Genomic DNA, 22,962 nt, shown 5'->3' on the forward strand with positions numbered 1-22,962 from the left:
TTCCAGTAACATTTTTAGAGAGGATCAATATCTTTTTCTACAGGATATCAAAACGAAAATCACAAAATAACTCTATTATTAAAGCAGCAGAACCAAAATGAAAATCACAAACCAAACACAGGGGAATGAGTTGCAATTCAAATATAATCAATTGGCTTTATGATGATACATATCCACTTTACAATACATCCAATTGCACTTTCAACGAAATGAATCCAATATAAATTCAATATTAGTTCTAAAGCTCAGGTTTTGAATTGAAACAAAATTAATTTCAAACAAAATCAAAAAAGAGAAACACATCAAAGACGACGTAGTCAATGTCGGGGACTCGAAGATGAAAACACTGCGGTGATCTGATTGTGTAACGCATTCCCAGTGGAGGTGTATGCAATTGATGGGAGAATCGATCGCCAACGACGTGAGAGAGACCTCGAGATGCTTCAATTAGACAAGTGGCCGTCGTGCTTGGAACGACGAGAGATAGCCGTTGTGCTTGGAACGCCGAGATCTCTCGTCGTTCAGGTCATAGCTAGGGTTGATGAAGGCCGTAGTCGTCTTGACCGTTGTTGCCGAAAGCTAGAGAAACAAAAGTGACGAATGGTTCGTCAGAGGACGAAGAGGAAGAAAGAGCGCTTCCCTGGGAGAGTCGCAGAGAGAGAGAGAGTGAGTAAACTGAGATATCAGCGATCGGTTTTCTTAGGTGGAAGGAAAAAATCGTCAGAGAACAAATTACTTTGAAGATGCAAGTATGTACAAGAAAAATAAGGTGGCATTATGGCTAAGGGCTAGTTTGAGATTGCTGTGACTTTTAAAAAAAATTGCTGCTGCCTGTATTGTGAGAATAATCAGCTATGAAGTAAAACAGTTTCATGTTTAGTAAATAATATTTTTAAAAGTGCTGTCAGTACATAAAATAACTGCAGAGTGTGTTTTTATCTATAACAGCTTCTAAAAGCAACCTCTAAGCTGCTTCTAAAATCTGCTGCCAGTGACCTATAACTTTAAATTAAAGCTGTTTTTTATTTATTTACCAAACATAATAAAATCTAAAATTTTAAACAAAAACTGATTTTTTTAAAAGCGAAAACGAGGCCTAATTAAAGTTTTAAAATGACAATTATGAGTAATTTTTTATATTGTTTATAATGGGCCTAAATTCAGGTACTGTTTGTATATTTTTCTCTGATTTATAATTAAGGTACTTATTGTAATATTTTTGTTTAAAAAAAAACGCTCGAAACGGGTTCGCTGTGCATAAGTATGACGTCTAACTGGCGGCATGGTGCAGATAATAGATAAAAAAGGTTTTCATTTTATTTTATCCGGACACCTTTTTTTAATTATTTTTTTGTTTACAAAGAAGTTCCGGTGGGTTGGGGGTTCCTCTCTCTCTCTCTCTCTCTCTCTCTCTAGTCTCATTGTTGCAGGCGGGAAACTGATAATTGGGGCAAAACCCTCCCTCCAAAACACACTCACCAGATCTGTCTCCCTGTAAATCTCTATCTCCATCTCCCTTCCTTTTAAAACCCTAACCCCACCTCTCTCTCTATTTCTCTATTTTACAAACCCCAAACCCCAAACACAGTACCCAAAACAGATTCTAGAGAGAGAGAGCAAGAGCCTCAAACCCTCCCCCTCCCGAACTTTTGCTCTCTCTCTCTCTCACTTTCCATGGCATTTCCCCTGAAGCATCGAAACGACGACGCCACCATCGACGTCGACACGGCCACGCCCCTCCGCTACCTCTCCCTCGACCACGTCTACTCCGCCACCTCCCCTTGCCGCGTCACCGCCAGCGGCTCCTCCAACGTCATGTCCAAGAAGGTCAAGGCTCGCAAGCTCAACCACTTTGAAAACGACGACGTTTCCGATCACAAGCCCCTTCCTCCTCCTCCGCCTCCTCCGCCGCCGCACAAGCCCGAGATTGTCCGTGTCTACTCGCGCCGCCGCGAAAAGAGGCCCCGCTCCTCCTCGTCCTTCTTCGACGGTCTCGTCGCTAGGGCACAGCCCAAGGCCGTCAAGGTGGAAGAGGTCGATGGGGATGAGTATGTGAGATTGCTGGAGAAGAAGAAGAAGAAGAGGAGGAAGTTCGGGAGTAGCGAGCTAGTCAAATTGGGGGTTGATTCTGATGTTCTGCGTACATTGGACGCGCCTCGATTGAGAGAGTGTCGAAGCAGCAATCAGAAACTTGAGAAATCGAAATCGAGCTCCAAGAAGCGCAATTCTTCTGTTAACGCCGATAAGGTTCCACCTTCCGTGAAGAGATGGGTCGGGTAAGTATGTCAGTTTTAGGGTTTCAGTTCATAAACCAGTCTTTGATTCTAGAAAACTATCGGTAATGTGTGTGTGATTGTCAACAGGTTGAGTTTCACCGGCGTTGATCCGAAAACTTTTATTGGATTACAATGCAAGGCAAGCACTCTGTAAGCTCTTTTGACATTTGTTTCAATTCTTGAGGATCTGAGCATAGCATTGCTGTGCTTTTAGGAAATTCTGAAAAATGCGCTTCTTGAGTACAGGTTTATTGGCCATTGGATGCTAATTCATATTCCGGTCGCGTCGTGGGATACAACTCTGACAGTACTAAGCATCATGTATGCCTCTCCTTTTCGTCTCCATCAGTTTTAGGATCAATAGTAAAAACTTAGGGCTTGAAACTTGTTGGACCCATAATGTTTGACTTTTACAATGTAGGTTGAATATGAAGATGGTGATGAGGAAGATTTGATTCTTTCAAACGAGAGAGTTAAGTTTTATATTTCTCGGGATGAAATGGAGAGTTTGAATTTGAGTGCCAGTCTCAAGAATCTGGACAGTGATGTGTATGATTATAATGAGATGGTTGTGCTAGCAGCGAGTTTGGATGACTGCCAGGAACTAGAGCCTGGGGATATCATCTGGGCCAAGCTTACTGGTACGTGCTTAATATACTGTTTTGGTTTCTTTGAAATGCTATCTTATGGTTTAGGAGATACTGGCACAGAAACATAGTAGATGAAGTTGTAAATGCATTTGCATTGGAAGCTCCTCTTTTATTGGAAAAGACATGAACTTAAGATGTGATTGTTTTTTGGGTCTCATACCAATTTGTTGGTTTAGCTCTAGGTAGATTTAATATTCATTGGTATATAGCTTTTTCTTTCTTTGAAAACATTGATGTTCTTCCAAAAGATAAACGACAATATAGGCCAAATCTCCATGGAGCTATTCAACACAAAGACAGTATTCAGTATTCACGCACTATTATTTTTCATATTTCTATTGACTGGATGTAAATCCAGTCTCTTTCCAAGTGAATAGTTTCCTTTCTTCTTGTTTTTGCTTTTTGTATTTTGGATAAGAATCTTCTGTTGATAAGAAAGAAATAAAAGATATAAGATGATTGCAAATGTTCATTAAAATCAGTTCTATGCCCAGTAAAGTTTTCTTTGTTTCTAAAGATATATTCAAATTCAATCTTTGGTATTGCTAAATTAGGAGTAAAACTGAGAATTATTTTTTCTGCCATGATGGTTGTTTGGCTACAAGTGTAGACTTATTAGGTCTCAGTGAATCATAGAGATAAGTTTTCAATTACATATGTCTCTACTACGGTGATACATGAAGTTTTTATTTCTTTGATTTTGCTTCAACTTTCGCATTCAATTATTGATTTCTCAAACTACTATTAACTGCTTTAGCGCAGGCTATGCTATGTGGCCAGCAATTGTTGTGGATGAATCACTTATTGGTGACCGTGAAGGCTTAAGTAAAACTTTAGTAGGAGGATCAGTTCCAGTGCAATTCTTTGGTACCCATGACTTTGCAAGGTTTGAGATTCATTGACATATAAGGGCTTTCATGCATCTGATGTGCCAATAATTGCAGAATACTTTTAATCTGACAGCATCCTTTTTGTGTTGTACTTGATACAGGATTAAAGTGAAGCAGGCTATCTCATTTCTCAAAGGACTTCTTTCTTCATTCCATTTGAAGTGCAGGAAGTCTCGATTTATTAAAAGCTTGGAAGAAGCGAAAATGTAATCTTAATACGATAGTTCAGTTTCATTAAAATAACATGAAAACATAGTGTTCTTGAAGTTTACTTTCTGAATCATTATATCTTTCATTCATAAATGGGGTCCTTCTGAGTCTTTTCATGGTGCATAGTTCATTTGTTAATATGACAACATGAGAAAATAGTGTTCTTGAAGTTTGCTTTCAAATCCTTGTACTGTATCTTTCATTCATAATTGGGATCCTTCTGAGTCTTTTCATGCATCTGCTGTTATTTGTTATAGTTGTGAGTCACTCAGGCTTGTTCTGATTCTTGTAGTTGTGACCTTATGTCTGCATGCTGGAACACATTGGCATATACCTGGAGGGCGACTTTTCACGAGTCATTTTTTCCCGTCGTTTGAATTATTTAGATGTTTGAATTTCTGTTTGTGAGACATTATCGAGTGTACTTATAGACTTGGAGGGTATGAGATTTAGATGAGTTATGCTTGGATATGTACTCCCGTAACCCTAAGTACCTTTCACGACTGCCTCAAGTATATATATATTTTTTTCATTTCTTTTGTGCTGGTTTTTTCCTTGTTCATACATATTCATCTAGATCTTTTTACAATACTTCTTGTTCATTTTGATTCATTTTTTTTTCCAAAAATTATAAGATTCAGGGTTTAGCACAGGTATATTTTCTGATTCATTTGTCACTGTAGTATGAGAACCTTTTAATTATTGCATAATTGGCATATCTTGTGTTTTTCATCAGGTATCTCAGTGAACAAAAGCTTCCTAGAAGAATGCTACGATTGCAAAAAGGAATAAACGTTGATGATTGTGAAAGTGAAAATGGTGAGGATGGAATGCGCACTGATTCAGGAGAAGGATGTCTGGATGATGTCATGATTCCAAGGTCGCTGGATTGCCTTGGAACTTCTGTGTTAGTGATGGGGGATCTGCAGATAATAAGACTAGGTAAGGCATCGTACTATTGTACTGCTCCCACATTCCTAGATGCCACAATGCCAGGACTAGTAGTAAAAGTTCTCATGCATTATCCACATTTTTGTATTATTGAAAGCTAGTTTTTTCTGGATTGTATTGAGTGAGGAAACACCACCATTCCTGTAGCCAAATTGCTACATCTTCCCCTTGTATAGGGGAAGGTCTTGGGTTCAATTTGAGTTTGGGCAGTGGGGTTCAATGAGGGAATGATACTATTCCTGTATTGCCTACCCCTTGATTAGAAAGATAAAAAGTAAAAAAAATTGGTAGGAGGAAACAATACCACATTTTTATTTATTTGTTATTTAGTTGATTCAGACATCTTCGGGGCAGTAACATTTTTTTTATGATATTTTTCATATATTTATTTATTTCTAACTTTGTTATGAAGAGATATATCCTATTTGTTTGTGTGAGTTGTAACTGCATTCTACTCACTCATCATACGGAATTTTCTTCCAGGAAGGATTGTGAGGGAATCAAAATATTTTCAGGATGAGAGATACGTTTGGCCTGAAGGTTATACTGCAGTAAGGAAGTTTACTTCAATAACAGGTGAAATGTGATCAATATACTATACATTTATTGATTTTTTTTTCTTCTCTATATTTCTATGATAATCTTTATTGCAATAACATCAGTCTCATAATAATCTCGCATTAATATTTTGGTTAGATCCGAGTGTATGTACCATGTATAAGATGGAGGTACTGAGAGATCCTGAATCAAAAATTCGACCTCTGTTCCAAGTCTCAATAGACACTGGAGAGCAGGTTAGTTTTTCTCTGGTTTTAGTTTTCAGTGTCAGACATTGTATGTACTTCTTTCTTTAATTTCCTTGCCCTTTGTTCATATCTCTACTGCAAAATTTACTTATGTATTGCTGACGACTGTAGATATTTAATGTATTTATTGTATCTTAGATTGCGAGCAAGACTTGATTGTATACAGAATAGGATGGTATACATTAAATTCATGTTTGATTAGACATGATAGTTGTGTTGTCTATGGTTTTAGGAACAATTTTTCTTTGGGCTATATGTTGGATTATCCTAAGAATGATTTCCTTTGAGGTGATGCCATTTAGTAGGGAGAGATTGTTATGTAGTCATGGCTTTGAAAATTTGTTCTGTAGGGATAAGTATTATTTGAGTTCTATGGGGGCAAATGGTGGTTGCGGTTGCAGTGGTGGGTTTATTTACTAGTGTGTTTTTTGGCTGATGATTTTCATTACTAGTGATCCAGAGTCGGAAACAACTATCCATTTCAGTGGGATGGAATGTGCAAACCCTCTTTCTAGTTATGGGACACTGCCATTGTTTTTGCAATAGATGCACATATTGTCTTGTAATGTGTTTCAATATTTGTACTAAGATTCCTGTTTTCGGCAAGTCAGTATCTTTACAATACAAGAAATTAAATTATATAAAATCAAGATATGCTGATTCTGTACTGTTATGTATTCTCCCCTTCCCCTCTTTTCTAGTTCAAGGGATCGACACCGTCGGCTTGCTGGGATAAAATATACAAAAGGATAAGGAAAATACAAAACAGTGCTCTTGATGATTCTGATGCTAATGCTGATGATGGATTAGAAAAGCTCTATAAATCTGGCTCTGAGATGTTTGGTTTCTCTAAACCTGAAGTTGCAAAACTTATACAGGTACCTCAGCTCAGCTGTACATTCGCACTAAATTTATTCTGATATACTATATTTGTCAATAGATTAGATGTGGTATATTTTATACGTTTTCTAGAACTATTATATCAAATGTATCTATTAAATTTCAAAAATTATATTCATTCTGGATGTCATGCTGAATTTATCGGCAAGGTTGGTCAGCCAACTTGCAGTAAATCCAGTCCTTACCGAGTCATTATACTTGGTCTCAATGACTACCGTCCGATATAAAATCTTTAAAATGCTTCGAATAATAAAAGAACTTCTTAATCTGGGCCCTTAAATCAAAACTTGGCATCTTTATTTTCTTGATAAATAGTCTGCTGAGTTAATGTAATATATTTGAACTCTCATTACATAGTGATGATAATAATAATAAGGTTGAGTGGTTTGACATCTTCTCTTAAATATTTACTATAACTTGTATTCTGTAAGCATGCCCATCAGTTTTCTACCGCTTTCTCAGATGATCAGAATCAAGTATCAAAACAACAATATTTAATTAGGCTGAACTTCCATGTCCCAACAATATGTGGGTGGGATATAGATGCTTGATTATGAATGAACACATGAAGACATTATAACATTTTCACATATAGGCTTGTCTGTAAATGTCACACAAACATACATACGTGTGTGTGTGTAATATACATATATATTATTTTTTTTAATTAGTTTCTTAGTTTGCTATTTTGTCTTGGCTGTCATCTTCTTAATTGTTCAGGATATGGCATTCTAAAATTCTAAATAAATTGCTGCTTCTGCATATATTGCTCGATTGTTATCCTAAAGCAACATCTGGGATTTGGCAGGGGTTATTAAAATCCAGCCATGCTTCAAAATTAGCCAAGTGCAAGTCAACCTCTAGAAGATATCGAGATGTTCCTGTTGGTTACAGACCAGTTCGTGTGGACTGGAAAGACCTTGATAAATGCAGTGTTTGCCACATGGATGAGGTGGAAGCTTGTTTATTTCACCCTCACTGACTATATCAGTGATACTATGTCTTTGCTTCTGTACAATGTTTGGCTGTTTATTTTCCTGTTTGCTTATAATTGTTTCATTTTGTAATACTATTGTATCCCCTACTGCCAAATTCCATTTCATTTTGTTTTTTGGATTTTGATTATGTATGTAATTATGTCTTTGGTTGGCTAGCTAATTGATGTTTTGTTTTTAGGAGTACGAAAATAACCTGTTCCTGCAGTGTGACAAATGCAGAATGATGGTAAGCGTTTTCTTCAATTATTCAGATTTGGGGATCTCATAACTTCTGCACTGGCTAAGTATAGTTTTGTTTTGGTTGTACCCACTTTAGTAAACCAAGGTTCTTGGTATAGGGTTTTGAAATGCTTATTCTCTGCCATATTTTTTACTATTCTTGAAGTATTCTTGTGCTCCACCTATTTGTGTCTGATTCTCAATTTCACCAGAAGTAGTAATGTTTTTCTAGGTCCATGCAAGATGCTATGGAGAATTGGAACCTGTTGGTGGTGTTCTATGGTTATGCAACTTATGCCGGCCTGGAGCTCCTGAACCTCCACCACCTTGCTGCCTTTGTCCTGTAATAGGTAGTTAGATATCATTATGATTCCATTTTTGAAATTCCATGGGTTTTACATCGCTAAAGTATTGAATTGATATTTCTCTAGGGGGTGCAATGAAGCCTACAACTGATGGGCGCTGGGCTCATTTGGCTTGCGCCATATGGATACCAGGTTCATGATAGAACAGTTTTCATATTTGTTTATTCATCTGTTTATTTATATTTTCTGTTAATGCTCTGAAAATACTCCAGAAACTTGCCTATCTGATATCAAGAGAATGGAACCTATTGATGGGTTGAGCAGAATCAATAAGGTAATTACTTTTTTACTTTATTTGCACACCACTTTCACCTCCTTTGTTTGTTATTCACTCGCTCTGTTTTTCCTTAGCTTATTCAACCTTTTCTTATTTTAATTTCCAAGGATTGGTTTGTGGTATTGGTCTCATCTATTTTCGGTAATATGGAAACAAAATCACCAAAAGCATTTGTGGTGAGGTTTATCTGCTTTTACTGATAATCTGTTCTGTAACAGGATCGTTGGAAGCTGTTATGTAGTATCTGTGGTGTTTCTTATGGAGCCTGTATTCAAGTAAGCTCATATCAGATGCTGTCACTGTGCTGTGTTTTATTATAACCACAATTTCAACCGGTTTATTTGCAATATTTCTTTTTTGTTACATTAGAGGGGAGTCGAACTCCTGATCTAACCTAGTCGTAACTCAATTCCCAACTCCCCTTCACCACTTGGGCTAACCCTAAGGGCGTTTATTTGCAATATTGACCTTTAGTGTCTGGGGTATTATTGTGCTGTCAATATAGAACTGTTTATTGAGCTTTATCCTTTGTGTACTACAGTAGTGTAATTAAATTTTAAAATCAGGGGGAAAAAATAACAACAGGTGAAAGCTAATGGGTGGAGAAAGTATATGTGACTAAATTCGGTTCATCATAATTGTTGAGAATATATACATCCCACATGGGAAAAATGGGACCTTGCCTATGGGTTTATAAGGGTTTGGGTCGCTCCATTCATTGCCAATTGGTTTTGGATGTGAACCCCAATTTACTTTATCATGGTATCAGAGCCAGGTTACCCACGTGTGTATGCCTAACGGCCACACGGGCTCCACATCACCCAAAGTTGTCCACGTGTATGGCTTGAAAATTCGCCACACGTGCGGGGGTGTGTTGAGAATATATACATCCCACATGGGAAAATGGGACCTTGCCTACGGGTTTATAAGGGTTTGGGCTACTCCATCCATTGCCAATTGGTTTTGGATGTGAACCCTAGATTACTTTATCATGGTATCAGAGCGGGTTACCCACGTGTGCATGCCTAACGGCCACACGGGCTCCACGTCACCCAAAGTTGTCCACGTGTATGGCTTTATAAGGGTTTGTGTCACTCCATCCATTGCCAATTGGTTTTGGATGTGAACCCCAAATTACTTTTATCAATAATCATGTTTGGGACGGTGCTAGAATTATTATGATAGCTGGGCTGAGGTTGGAGGGGGTGTGGCCCGTAAGTAAATAAGCTAAGCTGTGGGGTAGAATAGGTTGAGAAAACTTCAAAAACTCGAGGCATAAGCCATGAAGCCGTTAAAGAAGCTCTGTCCATACTGCCCAGAAATATGGTAGGGTTTGACAGGAGGGCCCCAGTTTCGAGCCTGGATCTGTGAAGTGGTTTTGAGAGACGTCTGCGGATATATATAAAAAGAGAAAAAACAAAATGTGTTCCCAGAAACTTTCTCCAGTTATATTAGTATCACAGGGAGTGTCTTGTTTTCCTTACATTAGTGTGATAAGTGTAACTTCTGTGCTATAATTTGGTTGATTTTCATATAGCATATTGATGCATACGTTTTGACAGCATCACTGCTGTATTTTGAACTACTTAAAATACATATTGATTTCTATTCTAATCTATTGGGGCATACTTAAATGTTTATATTTTTGTATCAAAATTGATAATGTGCTGTTTTGGATTTTCACTTTTGTGTTAATTTTTTTTGTAGTGTTCAAACCATACTTGTTATGCGGCATATCATCCACTTTGTGCACGAGCTGCTGGTCTTTGTGTTGAGGTAGTCTTTCTCTCATTTCTACATAATGGTTTTATGTTATATTCATGTTTAGTAGCTTGCTTTATGTTATTTTTTTTTGGGTAAATAATGAGCTCAATTTTTACCTCAAATAATCCATCATGAAGTGTTTATGTTGACTTATCTCTCTCTCTCTCTCTAATAAATGCAAAGCTCGAGGACGAAGAGAGACTGCATCTACTTTCAGTAGATGATGATGAAGAAGGCCAATGCATTCGCTTTCTTTCCTTTTGCAAGAAGCATAAGCAGCCATCTAATGACCGTTCAGCAGCTGGTGACCGGATTGGCCGAACTGTGCGCCAATGTTCAGACTACACCCCACCATCTAATCCATCTGGATGTGCTCGTACTGGTATGTTTATGCTTTATCAGTATTATCTTAAGAGTTATATTACTTTTATTCCTGATGCTCATTATGTCACACTCAGATAAATTAAAACATTTCTCCACTTTTGGTGGTATGCGGTGTGTATACTGGTGCTAGACCAGTTCTGGGAATCATAATCATTTTGACATTGTTGTTATTCTTATAACAGATGTCATGTGATTATACTACTCTTTTCTTTATTTAGGGACACTCCATGAGGTGTGGGTGTAGTTTATTATTCTTTGAATTGGTAAACTGTGTATTTGGGTTTGACACCGTCAGTTTTTAGTCAGAGCTAAATAATACATATTAGAGCTAAGAACTAAAACCCTGAATTCCTCCCGATGTAAATAGTTTCTGAGAACAGGACCTCTATGATACTGATGCCTGAAATTTAATCCCCACAGCTTCTCAGCACCAGTTTAGTTTTTCAATTCTATGAAATTAATAATTTGTTTTATAATCTCTGCTTTCAACCCTTTGGGCAGAGCCATACAATTACTCCTGTAGAAGAGGGAGAAAAGAACCTGAAGCAATAGCTGCTGCATCCTTAAAGCGTTTGTTTGTTGAGAACCAACCTTACTTAGTTGGTGGGTACAGCCAACACCAATTGTCAAGCAATCCACTGCCTCCCAATAGTGTTGTTGGCTCTAAGTTCAGCTCTAGGCTTCTGAGGCTGAAAGCTTCTCAACTTGATGCTCCTACCGATATACTTTCTATGGCTGAGAAGTATAAGTACATGAGGGATACTTTTCGAAAAAGACTAGCGTTTGGTAAGATATATTCTGAAGCAAGTACTCAATACCTTGGTCTTTATTGAACATTTTGAGCATTTAAGAAATTGTATATGTGATTTGAGGCTCTGTAGTATAACTGCATAACTCATGTTTAATTGTAGATTTTTATTGTTCTATTGATTTTCAGAAATTTATCTAGTAATCAATAAAATTTAATTGCCTATGTGTTCTTAGCATTTAAGACATTGTAAATCTGATTTAAGCTAACCACTCTACGCTTCTACAGTATACCTGCATAATGGATATGTTTAGTTGCAGATGCTTGTTGTTCTATTGATTTTTTACGAAAAAGAAAAACTTGTCACGTTTAACTAATAATCGATAAACTTTGACTTTTCCTGTGTTTTATTATTCTTTCTTAGATAAGATGCAGAATTTTATTTAATAAATATGCTGAAGTATTATCGAATTTAAGCATTAGTTCCACTAGTTTCTATTTTATGTATTTTCAGGACAGTTGCATGGATCTGCCATGTTATTCAATGTTATATATAGTATTATTGTTGTTTTTAATTTATTTTTCTTGCAACTTGTTTTATTAGGAAAATCGGGAATTCATGGATTTGGTATATTTGCGAAGCACCCACATAGAGCAGGGGACATGGTATAATAACATTCTTTGTACATTCTAATTCCCTAGAGAAGAATATGGAATGCTTATCTCATCTTTTGCAGGTGATTGAATACACTGGTGAACTTGTCAGACCTCCTATAGCTGACAGGAGAGAGCGCTTCATATATAATTCATTGGTGGTAAGTTATTATAAAAAGTCATTGCTGAGATCATTCAAACATATGATGCTATCTTGCATTATTTTGGTTCTAATGACCTTCAACTCTACAAGATTTACATTTCAAATTTATTTTGTGGATCCCTAATCACTGGAGCATGCATTATATTTTTATGCTGTATAGGACGTTGTCGTGTACTAACAGCCTTTGATCTTGCGGTTCTCTTGCTTCTTTAGTCATGGGGCTGTGCTCGCTAGTATGGCACTGCCACACAGACTACTGTTAAATGATATTGTGGATCACCTCCCTGTAGAAGGTGACTAATTAACTGACTTATACTGCAAGTCTTCTTGGACGAGTTATGTTCTCAGACGTGGATGTACTTAAAGGGATATTAAAGCAGTCATCTTGATGCTTTCTTGAGTGATCTTCACTTTTATTACTCATAGAATACTGAAGAATTGATTATGGGATCCATAGGAGTGCAAATAGATTTTTTATTATGGGTGCCTCATTAAGAGGAATATGCCTGTATATGCTTGTTGGATAAAGCAGAAACTTGTATTATTGGTATGAGGTACTACTGGGAGTTCCTTCTGTTTAAATTTTTAAACCGTTGATGTTGAAGGATCTGAGGGGTTGGCTGTGAGCTTTTAAGGCGGTTGATTCCTAAATTTCTGTTGGCCTAGAATTTGAAGTTGTTGAAAGGAGAGATAAATATATGAAATAAGGAGTTTTGGTAAATTTGGAGTTATAAGAATGGGTTTTGAGGTTGGACAAGTTGGAAGAGGAGTTTGTTTGCTTAGTGACGAGAAGAATAATTTTTAAGCTAAGATAGATTTTGCTACATTTTTGGATGTGCAGGAAATGAGCCACATACCAATATATAGAGTTGTGGATGAGAAAAGGGGACAGGAAACATGAAAGAGACTGATGTTTCAAGTTGAACTTTAGTTTTTTCTTAAATTTTAATTTTATATTATATTTAAAGAAGGTGAGGTTTTCATGATGAAGTTGGATTAAGGAATCAAGTGAAGGTTTGATCTGATGGATGGTGTCGTGAGGAAAATAATTCATGGGTTATTGACTATTTGTCTTGCAACGAAGACAAGACATTCTGAAACTTTTGCTTTGTTGGGTATTTCAGTGGTTATGAGTTGGAGGTAATCACAATTCTTTAATGGTTTTAAGTTTCTCATGGCGGGCAAGTACTTCTTCCTACAGCATTGCAGTGTTGATTTGGGAGATATCTTCTCGTGCACTTTTTGGACAATTTGGAGAGGGAGATCTAGTTTGTATCATCCATATCAAGTGCTCCCAGTTGTGCATGGGAGAAATCTGTTCTTAGTCTTTGTTTTGTATCGTTAGATGTTAAATATAAATGTACTAGAATGTAGAAGGTACTTGGAGGTAAGGAATTACTAGACTTGTAAATGTATCCCACGTGTATGTTTAAGCTTCCGAGTCTAATCTTATACACTCAGTTGATCCAAAAGAACAAATAGTTGCAGTTTCTATCGGTTTGATTTGTTCATCAATTTGCTAAATTGTGTTTATACTACTTTAATGTCACAACTAAGAATCAGTGCTAAGTTGTTCCCCAAGATTCAGGCTTCTACGAAGCATATTTTGTTCTACTAAGATCTTCTAGTATTCATATTGTTATCCATATAAGTTAGGTTATTTATCATTTAGTAAGTTATACATATTTTGATACTTCCATATAACATGAGAAAGAAGTGTCTCTTCAAAGTTTTACTTTTCCCATGCAGGGGGCTGGGACTTATATGTTCCGGATTGATGATGAACGAGTCATTGATGCTACACGGGCTGGAAGCATTGCTCACCTGATCAATCACTCTTGTGAAGTGCGTATAATCTGACCTGATCTTCCTTATCTGGTTTTTACTTTTTGTGTGAAGTTTCATAAACTGGTTGATTTTGCTGTTAGTTTAAGACATGTGGATTGGGAGATAAGACATTCATTTGTCAATTTGATCCTGCATATTTCTACGTTCACCTGCAGCTTTTGGTTGCACTTCTTACGTGTCTAACCATTTTAGATGTGGTTGAAAGATATAATTTATATATGCATCGTTTGAATTTCATGAACAATTATGTTTAGTGAGTTCCATATCTATATTTAGTTAATTCTCCTGACCTGAATCGCCTTTCGTGGTTGCAGCCAAATTGCTACTCAAGAGTCATAAGTGTGAATTCTGACGAGCATATAATTATATTTGCAAAGAGAGACATTAAAAGATGGGAAGAACTTACATATGATTATAGGTTATCCTCGATTCTTTTTGTGCTTGCAGTTTCTACTTTTGTATCTCAGGTGCTAACTTTCTCCTTTATTTTACAGATTTTTTTCAATCGATGAACAACTTGCATGTTATTGTGGTTTTCCGAGATGCCGGGGGGTTGTTAATGATGTTGACTCAGAAGAGCGAGGGACAAAGCTTTATGCGTCTCGCAGTGAATTAATAGATTGGACGGGAGAATGATTAAGGTTGGTAAAAGGAGATGTGACGTCTTTCCTGTGCTTTTGTTACCTTTCCCTAGAGACTGGATTTTCTAGCATTTTGCTTATTCATATTGCATTGTTGATGCCACGCGTGATAGTTAAACAATAATTGGATCTGCCTGGGGATAGGATCAGGAGATGGATAGAAAGGTCAAAGACATAGTATAGATGAGTTGTTTAGGTTTCATTATCGAGTATTAGATTTTCACTCCTATAGATATGTTCTCTCATTTTATTGGTTGAGGAGAACACTGCTGCAATGGTCTTTGAGGTCAGTTTTGTTAATAATAATACATAAAGATATACTTGGTTCCTCCAACCATCATAAAATAAGGGTCACTTTCTATGTTGTCTTTGGGGTTCGTATTATCTCTGTGCAAATAAATTGGGGCATCTTGTCTGTGATCTGTGTCCACAGACATGCAGTGTCCATTATGTAAAACTTGGAATCAAGAAACCAGGATCACACACTTATACAGGCATGCTCCCTACATACTTGTTAAAAGACAGTACATTCAAATTGATCTAATGACCAGGGATGATACTGCAGCCAAAATAGTCTCCAACAAAGGAGCATACCTGGTAGTTAGTACAGCCATTTTCTTTTGAAATGCCTATGTACTTATATTACCTTCTTTTATGCAGAAAATTCTTGTTGTAAAATATGTTCGGGTGAGATCCTTGGTACCCAGATTGATGTGACAAGAAGCAAGTGATTCAGCTGTTTTTTGCTCAAGCTGTTCCTCTTCTTGGTCCGGTCGTGTAAATTTCAAGATGTCGTTGAGGCTCATAACAAAATTTAATTTCACCCGGCTGAAAAAGTTGGGTACTTTTGTCAAACCTAGCTCATTTTGTCCTGATTCTGTAATTCGCCATTGGTTAGGGATCCTGTTGTTCATATGATTACATAACTTTGTGAAAAACAATTCAAATGTTATCAATGAAAAGTGATTTGTATACTATTGTTCTTGTATTTTCATGATTCATTGAGCAACCGCTCTTTCCCTCGACTACCTTATTGCCCCATCTGTTCAAACTTCTTTTCTCTTTGTTTCATTTACCTAGCTCATTCACTTTCTCATTTACCCAGACCTGTCTGAAATTTATCTCAAGACATGCGTAGTATTAGCGAGACGGCCATTTTGAGTGAATAAAGCATTCAGAACAAGAGCTCGGACTGAATTATCATTTAACAGGGTTCACAGCTAATTATTACGTAATTTGCCCATTTACTTGACGTGTAGCAAACTTCGTACGCTCATTAGAATTATCTACGTATTTGCAGTTGATCGTATATTTGATTTCACTGAAAAATTGGAAAAAAAGAAAACGGAATTTGGGTCTGAAAATGTAGTAAGGAAGGAAACGGAATAGAATATCTGATCAACAAAATCAAGGGTCAAATATGGGAAAATCGTCCGTACAGTACCTGACATTTTCCCCATTCTAAACTTTAGTACCTCACGTTCAGAAAATATCATAACGGTACCTAAGGTTCTGACCCCGACTGAAGATCGGTACCTGGTGCCGTTACCTCCGTTACAAAAACTGACAGCTGGCATATTTTGATCATTAAATGACTAATTTACCTTTTTTTTATAACCTTTTTTTCTTCTTCTCATATAATAAAAAAAAACTTTTTATTTTTTTATTTAATTTTTTTTATACATGAATGCTAAGTGAAAGGGTTAGGAGGGTCGTAGGTGGGAAGGGCTTAGGCGGCGGCGGCGGGAAGGTTCAAGTGGTGGTCGGGCATCAGCAATTTCAAGGTGGCGCAGCAGCACAACAACACTCCAGCAGAGTCGGTGAGCCACCATCAGCCACCATCACCATCACAGCAACAGCACTCCAGCAGAGTTGCTCGAGAGGTGGGAGTGGCTGGCTTCGATAGGAGGCGGCAGAGGAATTGGAAAGCCATCATTCATCAGCCACCATCACCACCACCACAACCACAACCACAACCATAACCACACGACCCCATACCCAAACTTTGTGATTCAAACAACACTCGTAGCAAATTTCAACACATAACACCACCAAAGTGGTTAAAGGAAAACAACTTGAGAAGATTTCCATGTCGATCACTTCGATTTCCCGAAACCCAGACAAAGGCAAGTCCTTGAGCAAGTCATTGGGTTTACTCCTTGGCTGGGTTTAAAGTTGGGTTCAACTCTAATTCAATGCAAAGCAAGAAAAAAGAGGAGCTACTAAAGAAGATGGTGGGTCTGGTGACGGAGTTGGTTCACAGGCAAACTCGGCTGCTGGGATCATTGTTGCAGAGGGTGGAGTAGCTGGAGAGGGCTCTCATCAATGAGTGATTTAGGGAGGAAGAAGAGGAGACATGATGTAGATTGCAGGGAAGGGTTCTGGGTTTGAATGGGGCTGAGAGAGAGAGAGTTGGGGGGGGGGGGGGGGGGAATGATAGTGAGAGAGAAAAAGAAAATAGAAACAAAATGAATTAGATAAAAAAATAATATATTAAAATATGAAAAGACGAAAATATCCTTCAGCTGTCAATTTTTGTAACGGAGGTAACGACACTAGGTACTGATCTTCGGTCGGGGTCGAAACCTCAGGTACCGTTCTGATATTTTCTGAACGTGAGGTACTGAAGTTTAGAATGGGGAAAAGGTCAGGTACTGTACAGACGATTTTCCCGTCGAATATACTACGTAAGAACCAAGGGTGGTAGCAGGGTTTATTTGTTCTGTTTTTTTTTTGGTCTACACTGTCATTATTGCTCGCGTTAATGTTGCGTCTTTGGTAAGCGTCATTTTGAAATAATGTATTTGCATAGAAAAAACAGTTTTATTGATAAAAGTCTAATGAATAATTTATTTTTCTTTGATAAAACAGAAATTGATCGATAGTTTCCCACATATACTCACATATGCCAGGCCGTTTAAGAACACAGAAAAATTATACAGCGTACAAATAAAAAATAAGAATATGTTACACCATACTTTTTTTTTTTTTTTGAGAATAAATACTCAAATTTGATTGTGCGGTTATTTTCTATATCAAAAACCTCTTATTGAGCTTAGGCCTTCTCCAACCCGTTTGGCTAAAGGGGCAAAGGGCTTTTTTTTAGCCTTCTTGGTCTCCAACCCAAACAAATGAGGGCCAAAGGGGTAAAATTTAGGGCCAAAAGGCCAAACAAAGGGGCAAATATAGCCCTTAGGATAACACTTTAGCCCTTAGGGCCAAATGGATCAGAAATGGGAGGCCCACCCGTGTAGTGCTGTGTGACAAATGCATGACGTCAGCAACGGCTAGTTTTATTTTAATTTTATTTTTATTTTTATTTTTTAAAACTTTTACACTATAAATACATATGACTTCAACATTCTTTTTCACATCTTCCTTCTACTTCCTCATATATATCTCTCTATTCTAAATCTTTTATTTTCTCCCTATTCTTAATCTCTCATTTATTTTACATTTATCGAAAATGGCTAGTTCGTCGAAAAGAAGTGTGAATTGGTCACCGTTGGAAGATGAAGCACTCACCGTTGCTTTCGTGAAAGTATCCCAAAATTCTGTCAATGGTACAAGTCAATCGGAAGATGGTCTTTGGATCCAAGTCCAACAAAAATTCATGGAGATCCAAAATACTATTTTGGTACAAAGGACGTGGGAGAGTTGCAAATCTCGGTGGCAAAAACACATTTTTCCTCAAATGAACAAATGGCACTCTTGCATCAAACGTGCCGAGAGGACGAACCAAAGTGGAGGCAATCTTGAAGATCAAGTGAGTATTTTTTCAAAGAAAAATTTATTTTAAAATACAATGTGATTTTTTAAATTTTGTATCATATTGTTATGTAGATTATATTTAATTATGCTCATCATTTACAACATACATTTTATAGAAACACCAAGCGGAAGAGTATTTTCGGGACGACAATAGAGGAAAAAAATTTAATTTTCTCAATTGTTACAAATTGGCCAAAGAATGTAATTGGGCGACTTTTCAAGATACACCACAAGTTATTTACAACACACCAACATCACAACAAAATTCTTCATTCGAATTAGATGATGATGTTGAACCTATCATCACAAGTTCCACCCATTCTCCACCAACAACTTCTCCAACTGAAAATCCTAGGCCAATTGGGCGAAATGCAGCAAGAAGAAGACTTGCCAAGAGAAAAGAAGCCGAAAGTAACGTTGGAGAAGAAATGGTGGCACACCTAAATCAACTAAGAGAAGATCTCCAGAAATCAAAGGAGGAAAGAGCAAGAAGAGATCGACTCAAGGAAGAGAGAAGAGAGCGTGATAGGGAAGAAGCTATTTTAGCAATGCAAACCATCAATTTTACTCCTTTGAGTAAAGAGTATTATGACGGAAAGAAAAGGGAGATAATGGAGAAAATTCGGCGCCGTGAGTTGTTTCCGTCATCTGGTTCGACGTCGAATGAGTACCGCCCGGAAATGCCATTCAATGACTCGGATGAGTAATTAATGTTGCCCAAATAAATTGTTATAATCTATTAAAAATTCCTTGTAACTTTTATTTATTATGAATAAACTTTGCTTGTAACTTTTATCTTTTATTAATAAATTTTCCTTGTCAAGTCTTGTAACGCATCCAAGTCTAATATCAAGAAAATTTTGAAATGGAATAAAGTGGTTTTGTACGTGAAGGCAAAGAATGACATAAAGCTGAATATGATTCTTGGAATATCACGAAAATTTTGTAATGGAATAAAGTGGTTTTGTACGTGAAATGCTTATGTCATGAATAAAATAAATATTAAAAATTCTATTCCAGTTTTATTTCATTTCAAAATTAGCTAAAGATATTTTTAATTATCTTTAAAAAAAAAATAAAACCGAAAAAATATTTTTTATCATATAATTTATTTCAATTACTATAAGTCAATTGACTTTAAAAAATAAGCACACATATATATATAACCAATTCAAAATGTTAAAATATATTTTAGGGCTATAATTTAGCCTTGACGGGTTGGAGACGGTTGATGTCAGATCAATGAATAGTACATAATTTAGGCTAAAATTTAGCCCCAGGGCCATTTTTAGCCATTTGGGTTGGAGATGGCCTTAGGGTGCGCAAAGCCTTTTTTAACGCAGCATTAAGCTCGGAGATGATTATGATTTTTTCCATGCATATGAGGACTTCTTATCTGTGGGCGATGATTTTTTTTTTCTTGTGCACGAAATGTAAGCTTTCGGCACGGGGAATTATTATGTGGTCCCGGACTACTACCTAATAATTTCCCTTTCGGCCGCATGACCTGAAGCAGTGGAAGTGTGATACTAAACAGCAATGGAACGTGATTAATTGATTCGTTGGCCGAAGAAATAGAATTCAAGACGCCAAAAGGGCAGCGGGCACTGATGTCGCTGCAAGACTCGTGGAGCAATCAACAACATAAAAAAAAAAAAAAATTTATTTGATAAATTATAGTATTAATTACAATCCAGGTAAAGGTTGAAAATTTTAGACCTCTAAATTATATATGTGGCTAAGATTATGAAGTACGTTATACAATTTCTTAGCCTTTCGTGCTACTACGTTTCCTCTCATATTGTCGCTCCCCGATGTAATCACATTCGCATGATTGCTAGAGTCTATTTACTCGTTAATATTTGGATGACTAAACATCAATTTTGTTTTTGTTTTTGTTTTTTTTTGTTGTTGTTGCAAAAAAGTGAAGTAAAATACTGAGTCTGAAAAACAAAAATTATAATTATAATGCAGAGAGGAAGGAGAAAGGAGTGAGTTGAAATGCATGCAAAAGGTTTCTGAGTTGAAGCATAGACAAACCCGTGTGACTGTAGGTAGACAACAAGCACATGTGATTGGTTTCGTCGGACTGGGAAAAAGAGATGTCTTTTAACTCTTTTAAGTCTGTACGCGGTGCTGCATCGTAGATTAGCAGTGGAATTGTTGTCAGCCTTATTGGGATTTCTGACATTGTCCATGTGAAACATTGTAAGCTAGTTGTTTGGTGGGGAAGCAAGCATGAACGTACATGTCCTTCTCCCTCCCTTTTCCTTTTCTAGTTTTCTTCTTCCAACCATGTGACTCTCGCTCTCTCTCTCTCTCTCTACACAACCACACAAAAGCTTGTGACTTACTCAACCCCATCCACTCCTTTTTCTGTCTCTTCTATATATACCACTTCCATGCTGCAGAAACTTGAAAAACTCATTCCAACTACACATTTTAACCCAGAATGCAAGGCCAAACAGCTTTCAAGCTTCTTCTCTGGACGTTTCTTACTTTTGCATCTCTTCTCTGCCATGGTCTCTCTCTCTCTCTCTCTCTCTCTCTCTCACACACACACACACACACACGAGATCGAGTTTGATTAATTGGGTTTTTGTTCTGATTAAATCAAGTGCTAATTCTCTTTTCAGGATGGGAAGAAAAATGTACTACAAATGATCATGCCCCAACTGTGCAACAGTCTCAAGTAGGGTTCGGAAGATCTCCAACATTCATGGTGGAAGTGCAAAACAACTGCCCAATGTGTCCAGTTATCAACCTTCATTTGAAGTGCGGAAGCTTTCCTCAAACCCTGGTCAATCCCAGGCTACTCAAGGTTTTAAGCAACAACGACTGTGTAGTTAATAGTGGTTTACCATTGGCACCTCTGCAAAAGATTTCCTTCAATTATTCTCACCAAATGTATCTGATGTCTCCTAAAATCTGGTATTTCCAGTGTGAGTGAGAGACGAGTGATTATCACTAACCGTTAGCACCTTATTATCCTTTGCTTTGTATTTTGTTGGTCAGCTAATGCGATTTAGAAGCCTTAAGGCTATAGGGTAAGGTTTCATGTCATCCCAACCACCAATTGGAATGTAAAAGAGTATGTAGCCAGTGTTCAAAATCAGGTCTCTTGCAGACTTGCGGCAAATTCATTACATGAAAATACAGTTCTGCAAATCAAATAATCTTTTGGATAAGTAGCAAAAGAAGAGGGATATATAGTCAAATAAGACAGTATTGAGAGAATGAATTTTCTTGTATATTATTACACCCATTCTGTGGTGTATATAAAAGGGTTACAATTGTACTACAACGTACTACAACTATTGTGTACTCCTGTACTACACAACATATACAAGGTAAGTAATTACAATAATATATTCTCTTGTAGTCTATTTCTAATAGGGAACGATGACTCACACTAACACTCCCCTCAAGTTGGCGCATATACATCAACCATGCCCAACTTGCTTAGTGAGTCATAAAACGCCTTCCTGGAAACTCCTTTGGTAAGTACATCTGCAAGTTGCTCTTCAGTTGGAACAAAAGGAAAGCTAATGATTTTGGCATCTAGCTTCTCCTTTATAAAGTGACGATCAACCTCCACATGCTTAGTACGATCATGCTGTACTGGATTCTGTGATATGTCAATAGCTGCCTTGTTGTCACAATACAACTGCATGGAATTTTTGAGTATGAAACCCAGATCACGTAACAGATTTCTCAGCCACAACAATTCACACACTTCGTGAGCCATACCTCTATACTCGGCCTCAGCACTAGAACGTGCCACAACTTTCTGTTTCTTACTCTTCCATGTAACCAAATCACCTCCCACAAAGGTAAAGTAACCTGATGTCGACCTCCTGTCTGTGATATTTCTAGCCCAATCTGCATCTGTGAAGCCACAAACCTCAAGAATGTTGTTGTGTTTAGAAAATAGTACTCCCCTACCTGGAGCTGACTTCAAGTACTTCAGAATTCGCATAACAGCATCCATGTGACTCTCACTCGGATTATGCATGAACTGACTCACCACGCTCACTGCATACGCAACGTCTGGTCTGGTATGAGCCAAATAAATCAAACGTCCAACTAACCTCTGATAGCGAGCTCGATCAGTAGGTACCTGATCTGGATACTCAGCTAAACCATGGTTCTGCTCAATAGGAGTGTCAATAGGTCTGCAATCTAATAAACCTGTCTCTGTCAGCAAGTCAAGAACATACTTCCTCTGGCACAGATAGATTCCTTCTCTCCCCCTGGCTACCTCAATTCCTAAGAAGTACTTAAGCTCACCCAAGTCCTTCATCTCAAACTCAGAAGCTAGCTGTCTCTGCAGTCTATCCATCTCAACAGTGTCATTACCAGTGATTACCATATCATCCACATAGATAATTAGAGCTGTTACCTTCCCCTGTTGATGCTTGAGAAACAAGGTATGGTCTGAGTTGCT

At 37.3% G+C, this 22,962-nt stretch overlaps 2 protein-coding genes across 4 annotated transcripts; both read left to right on the forward strand.

Annotated features, from left to right (window-relative positions):
* The first annotated feature begins 1,389 nt into the window (after positions 1-1,389).
* On the forward strand, positions 1,390-15,732 carry LOC112196949 (histone-lysine N-methyltransferase ATX2). Of its 3 annotated transcripts, none has more exons than XM_024337450.1 (26): positions 1,390-1,402; positions 1,653-2,276; positions 2,364-2,415; positions 2,523-2,597; positions 2,698-2,917; positions 3,689-3,812; positions 3,918-4,022; positions 4,763-4,968; positions 5,461-5,553; positions 5,674-5,771; positions 6,485-6,661; positions 7,492-7,635; positions 7,860-7,907; positions 8,133-8,250; positions 8,332-8,397; positions 8,478-8,539; positions 8,761-8,817; positions 10,250-10,318; positions 10,490-10,688; positions 11,192-11,476; positions 12,043-12,104; positions 12,176-12,253; positions 14,005-14,100; positions 14,418-14,521; positions 14,598-14,744; positions 15,405-15,732. In XM_024337450.1, exons 2-25 carry the CDS (start codon positions 1,675-1,677, stop codon positions 14,737-14,739), a joined length of 3,282 nt encoding a protein of 1,093 aa, XP_024193218.1. In that variant the 5' UTR covers positions 1,390-1,402; positions 1,653-1,674; the 3' UTR covers positions 14,740-14,744; positions 15,405-15,732. The 3 variants fall into 3 exon arrangements, with proteins under 3 accessions (XP_024193218.1, XP_040373997.1, XP_024193219.1); XM_040518063.1 differs by having other exon boundaries at positions 1,398-1,414; XM_024337451.1 differs by lacking the exon at positions 1,390-1,402 and having other exon boundaries at positions 2,180-2,276; positions 2,364-2,426.
* Positions 15,733-20,855: 5,123 nt separating this feature from the next.
* LOC121052661 (uncharacterized protein At1g05835) lies at positions 20,856-21,678 on the forward strand. Its single transcript, XM_040518064.1, has 2 exons — positions 20,856-21,037; positions 21,152-21,678. Exons 1-2 carry the CDS (start codon positions 20,968-20,970, stop codon positions 21,463-21,465), a joined length of 384 nt encoding a protein of 127 aa, XP_040373998.1. The 5' UTR covers positions 20,856-20,967; the 3' UTR covers positions 21,466-21,678.
* Positions 21,679-22,962: the final 1,284 nt, after the last annotated feature.

This window comes from Rosa chinensis, chromosome 4 (genome assembly GCF_002994745.2).
Source record: "Rosa chinensis cultivar Old Blush chromosome 4, RchiOBHm-V2, whole genome shotgun sequence".
In the NCBI taxonomy this organism is placed as follows: domain Eukaryota; kingdom Viridiplantae; phylum Streptophyta; class Magnoliopsida; order Rosales; family Rosaceae; genus Rosa; species Rosa chinensis.

Bases quoted from the DNA above. Each gene is read 5' to 3' on its own strand.
- LOC112196949 (XM_024337450.1), top strand. From the start codon at position 1,675: ATGGCATTTCCCCTGAAGCATCGAAACGACGACGCCACCATCGACGTC. The intron at 12,105-12,175 runs GTATAATAACAT...CATCTTTTGCAG, and splicing joins CACATAGAGCAGGGGACATG to GTGATTGAATACACTGGTGA. The intron at 14,522-14,597 runs GTTATCCTCGAT...TTTATTTTACAG, and splicing joins GAACTTACATATGATTATAG to ATTTTTTTCAATCGATGAAC.
- LOC121052661 (XM_040518064.1), top strand. From the start codon at position 20,968: ATGCAAGGCCAAACAGCTTTCAAGCTTCTTCTCTGGACGTTTCTTACT. The intron at 21,038-21,151 runs GTCTCTCTCTCT...TTCTCTTTTCAG, and splicing joins TGCATCTCTTCTCTGCCATG to GATGGGAAGAAAAATGTACT.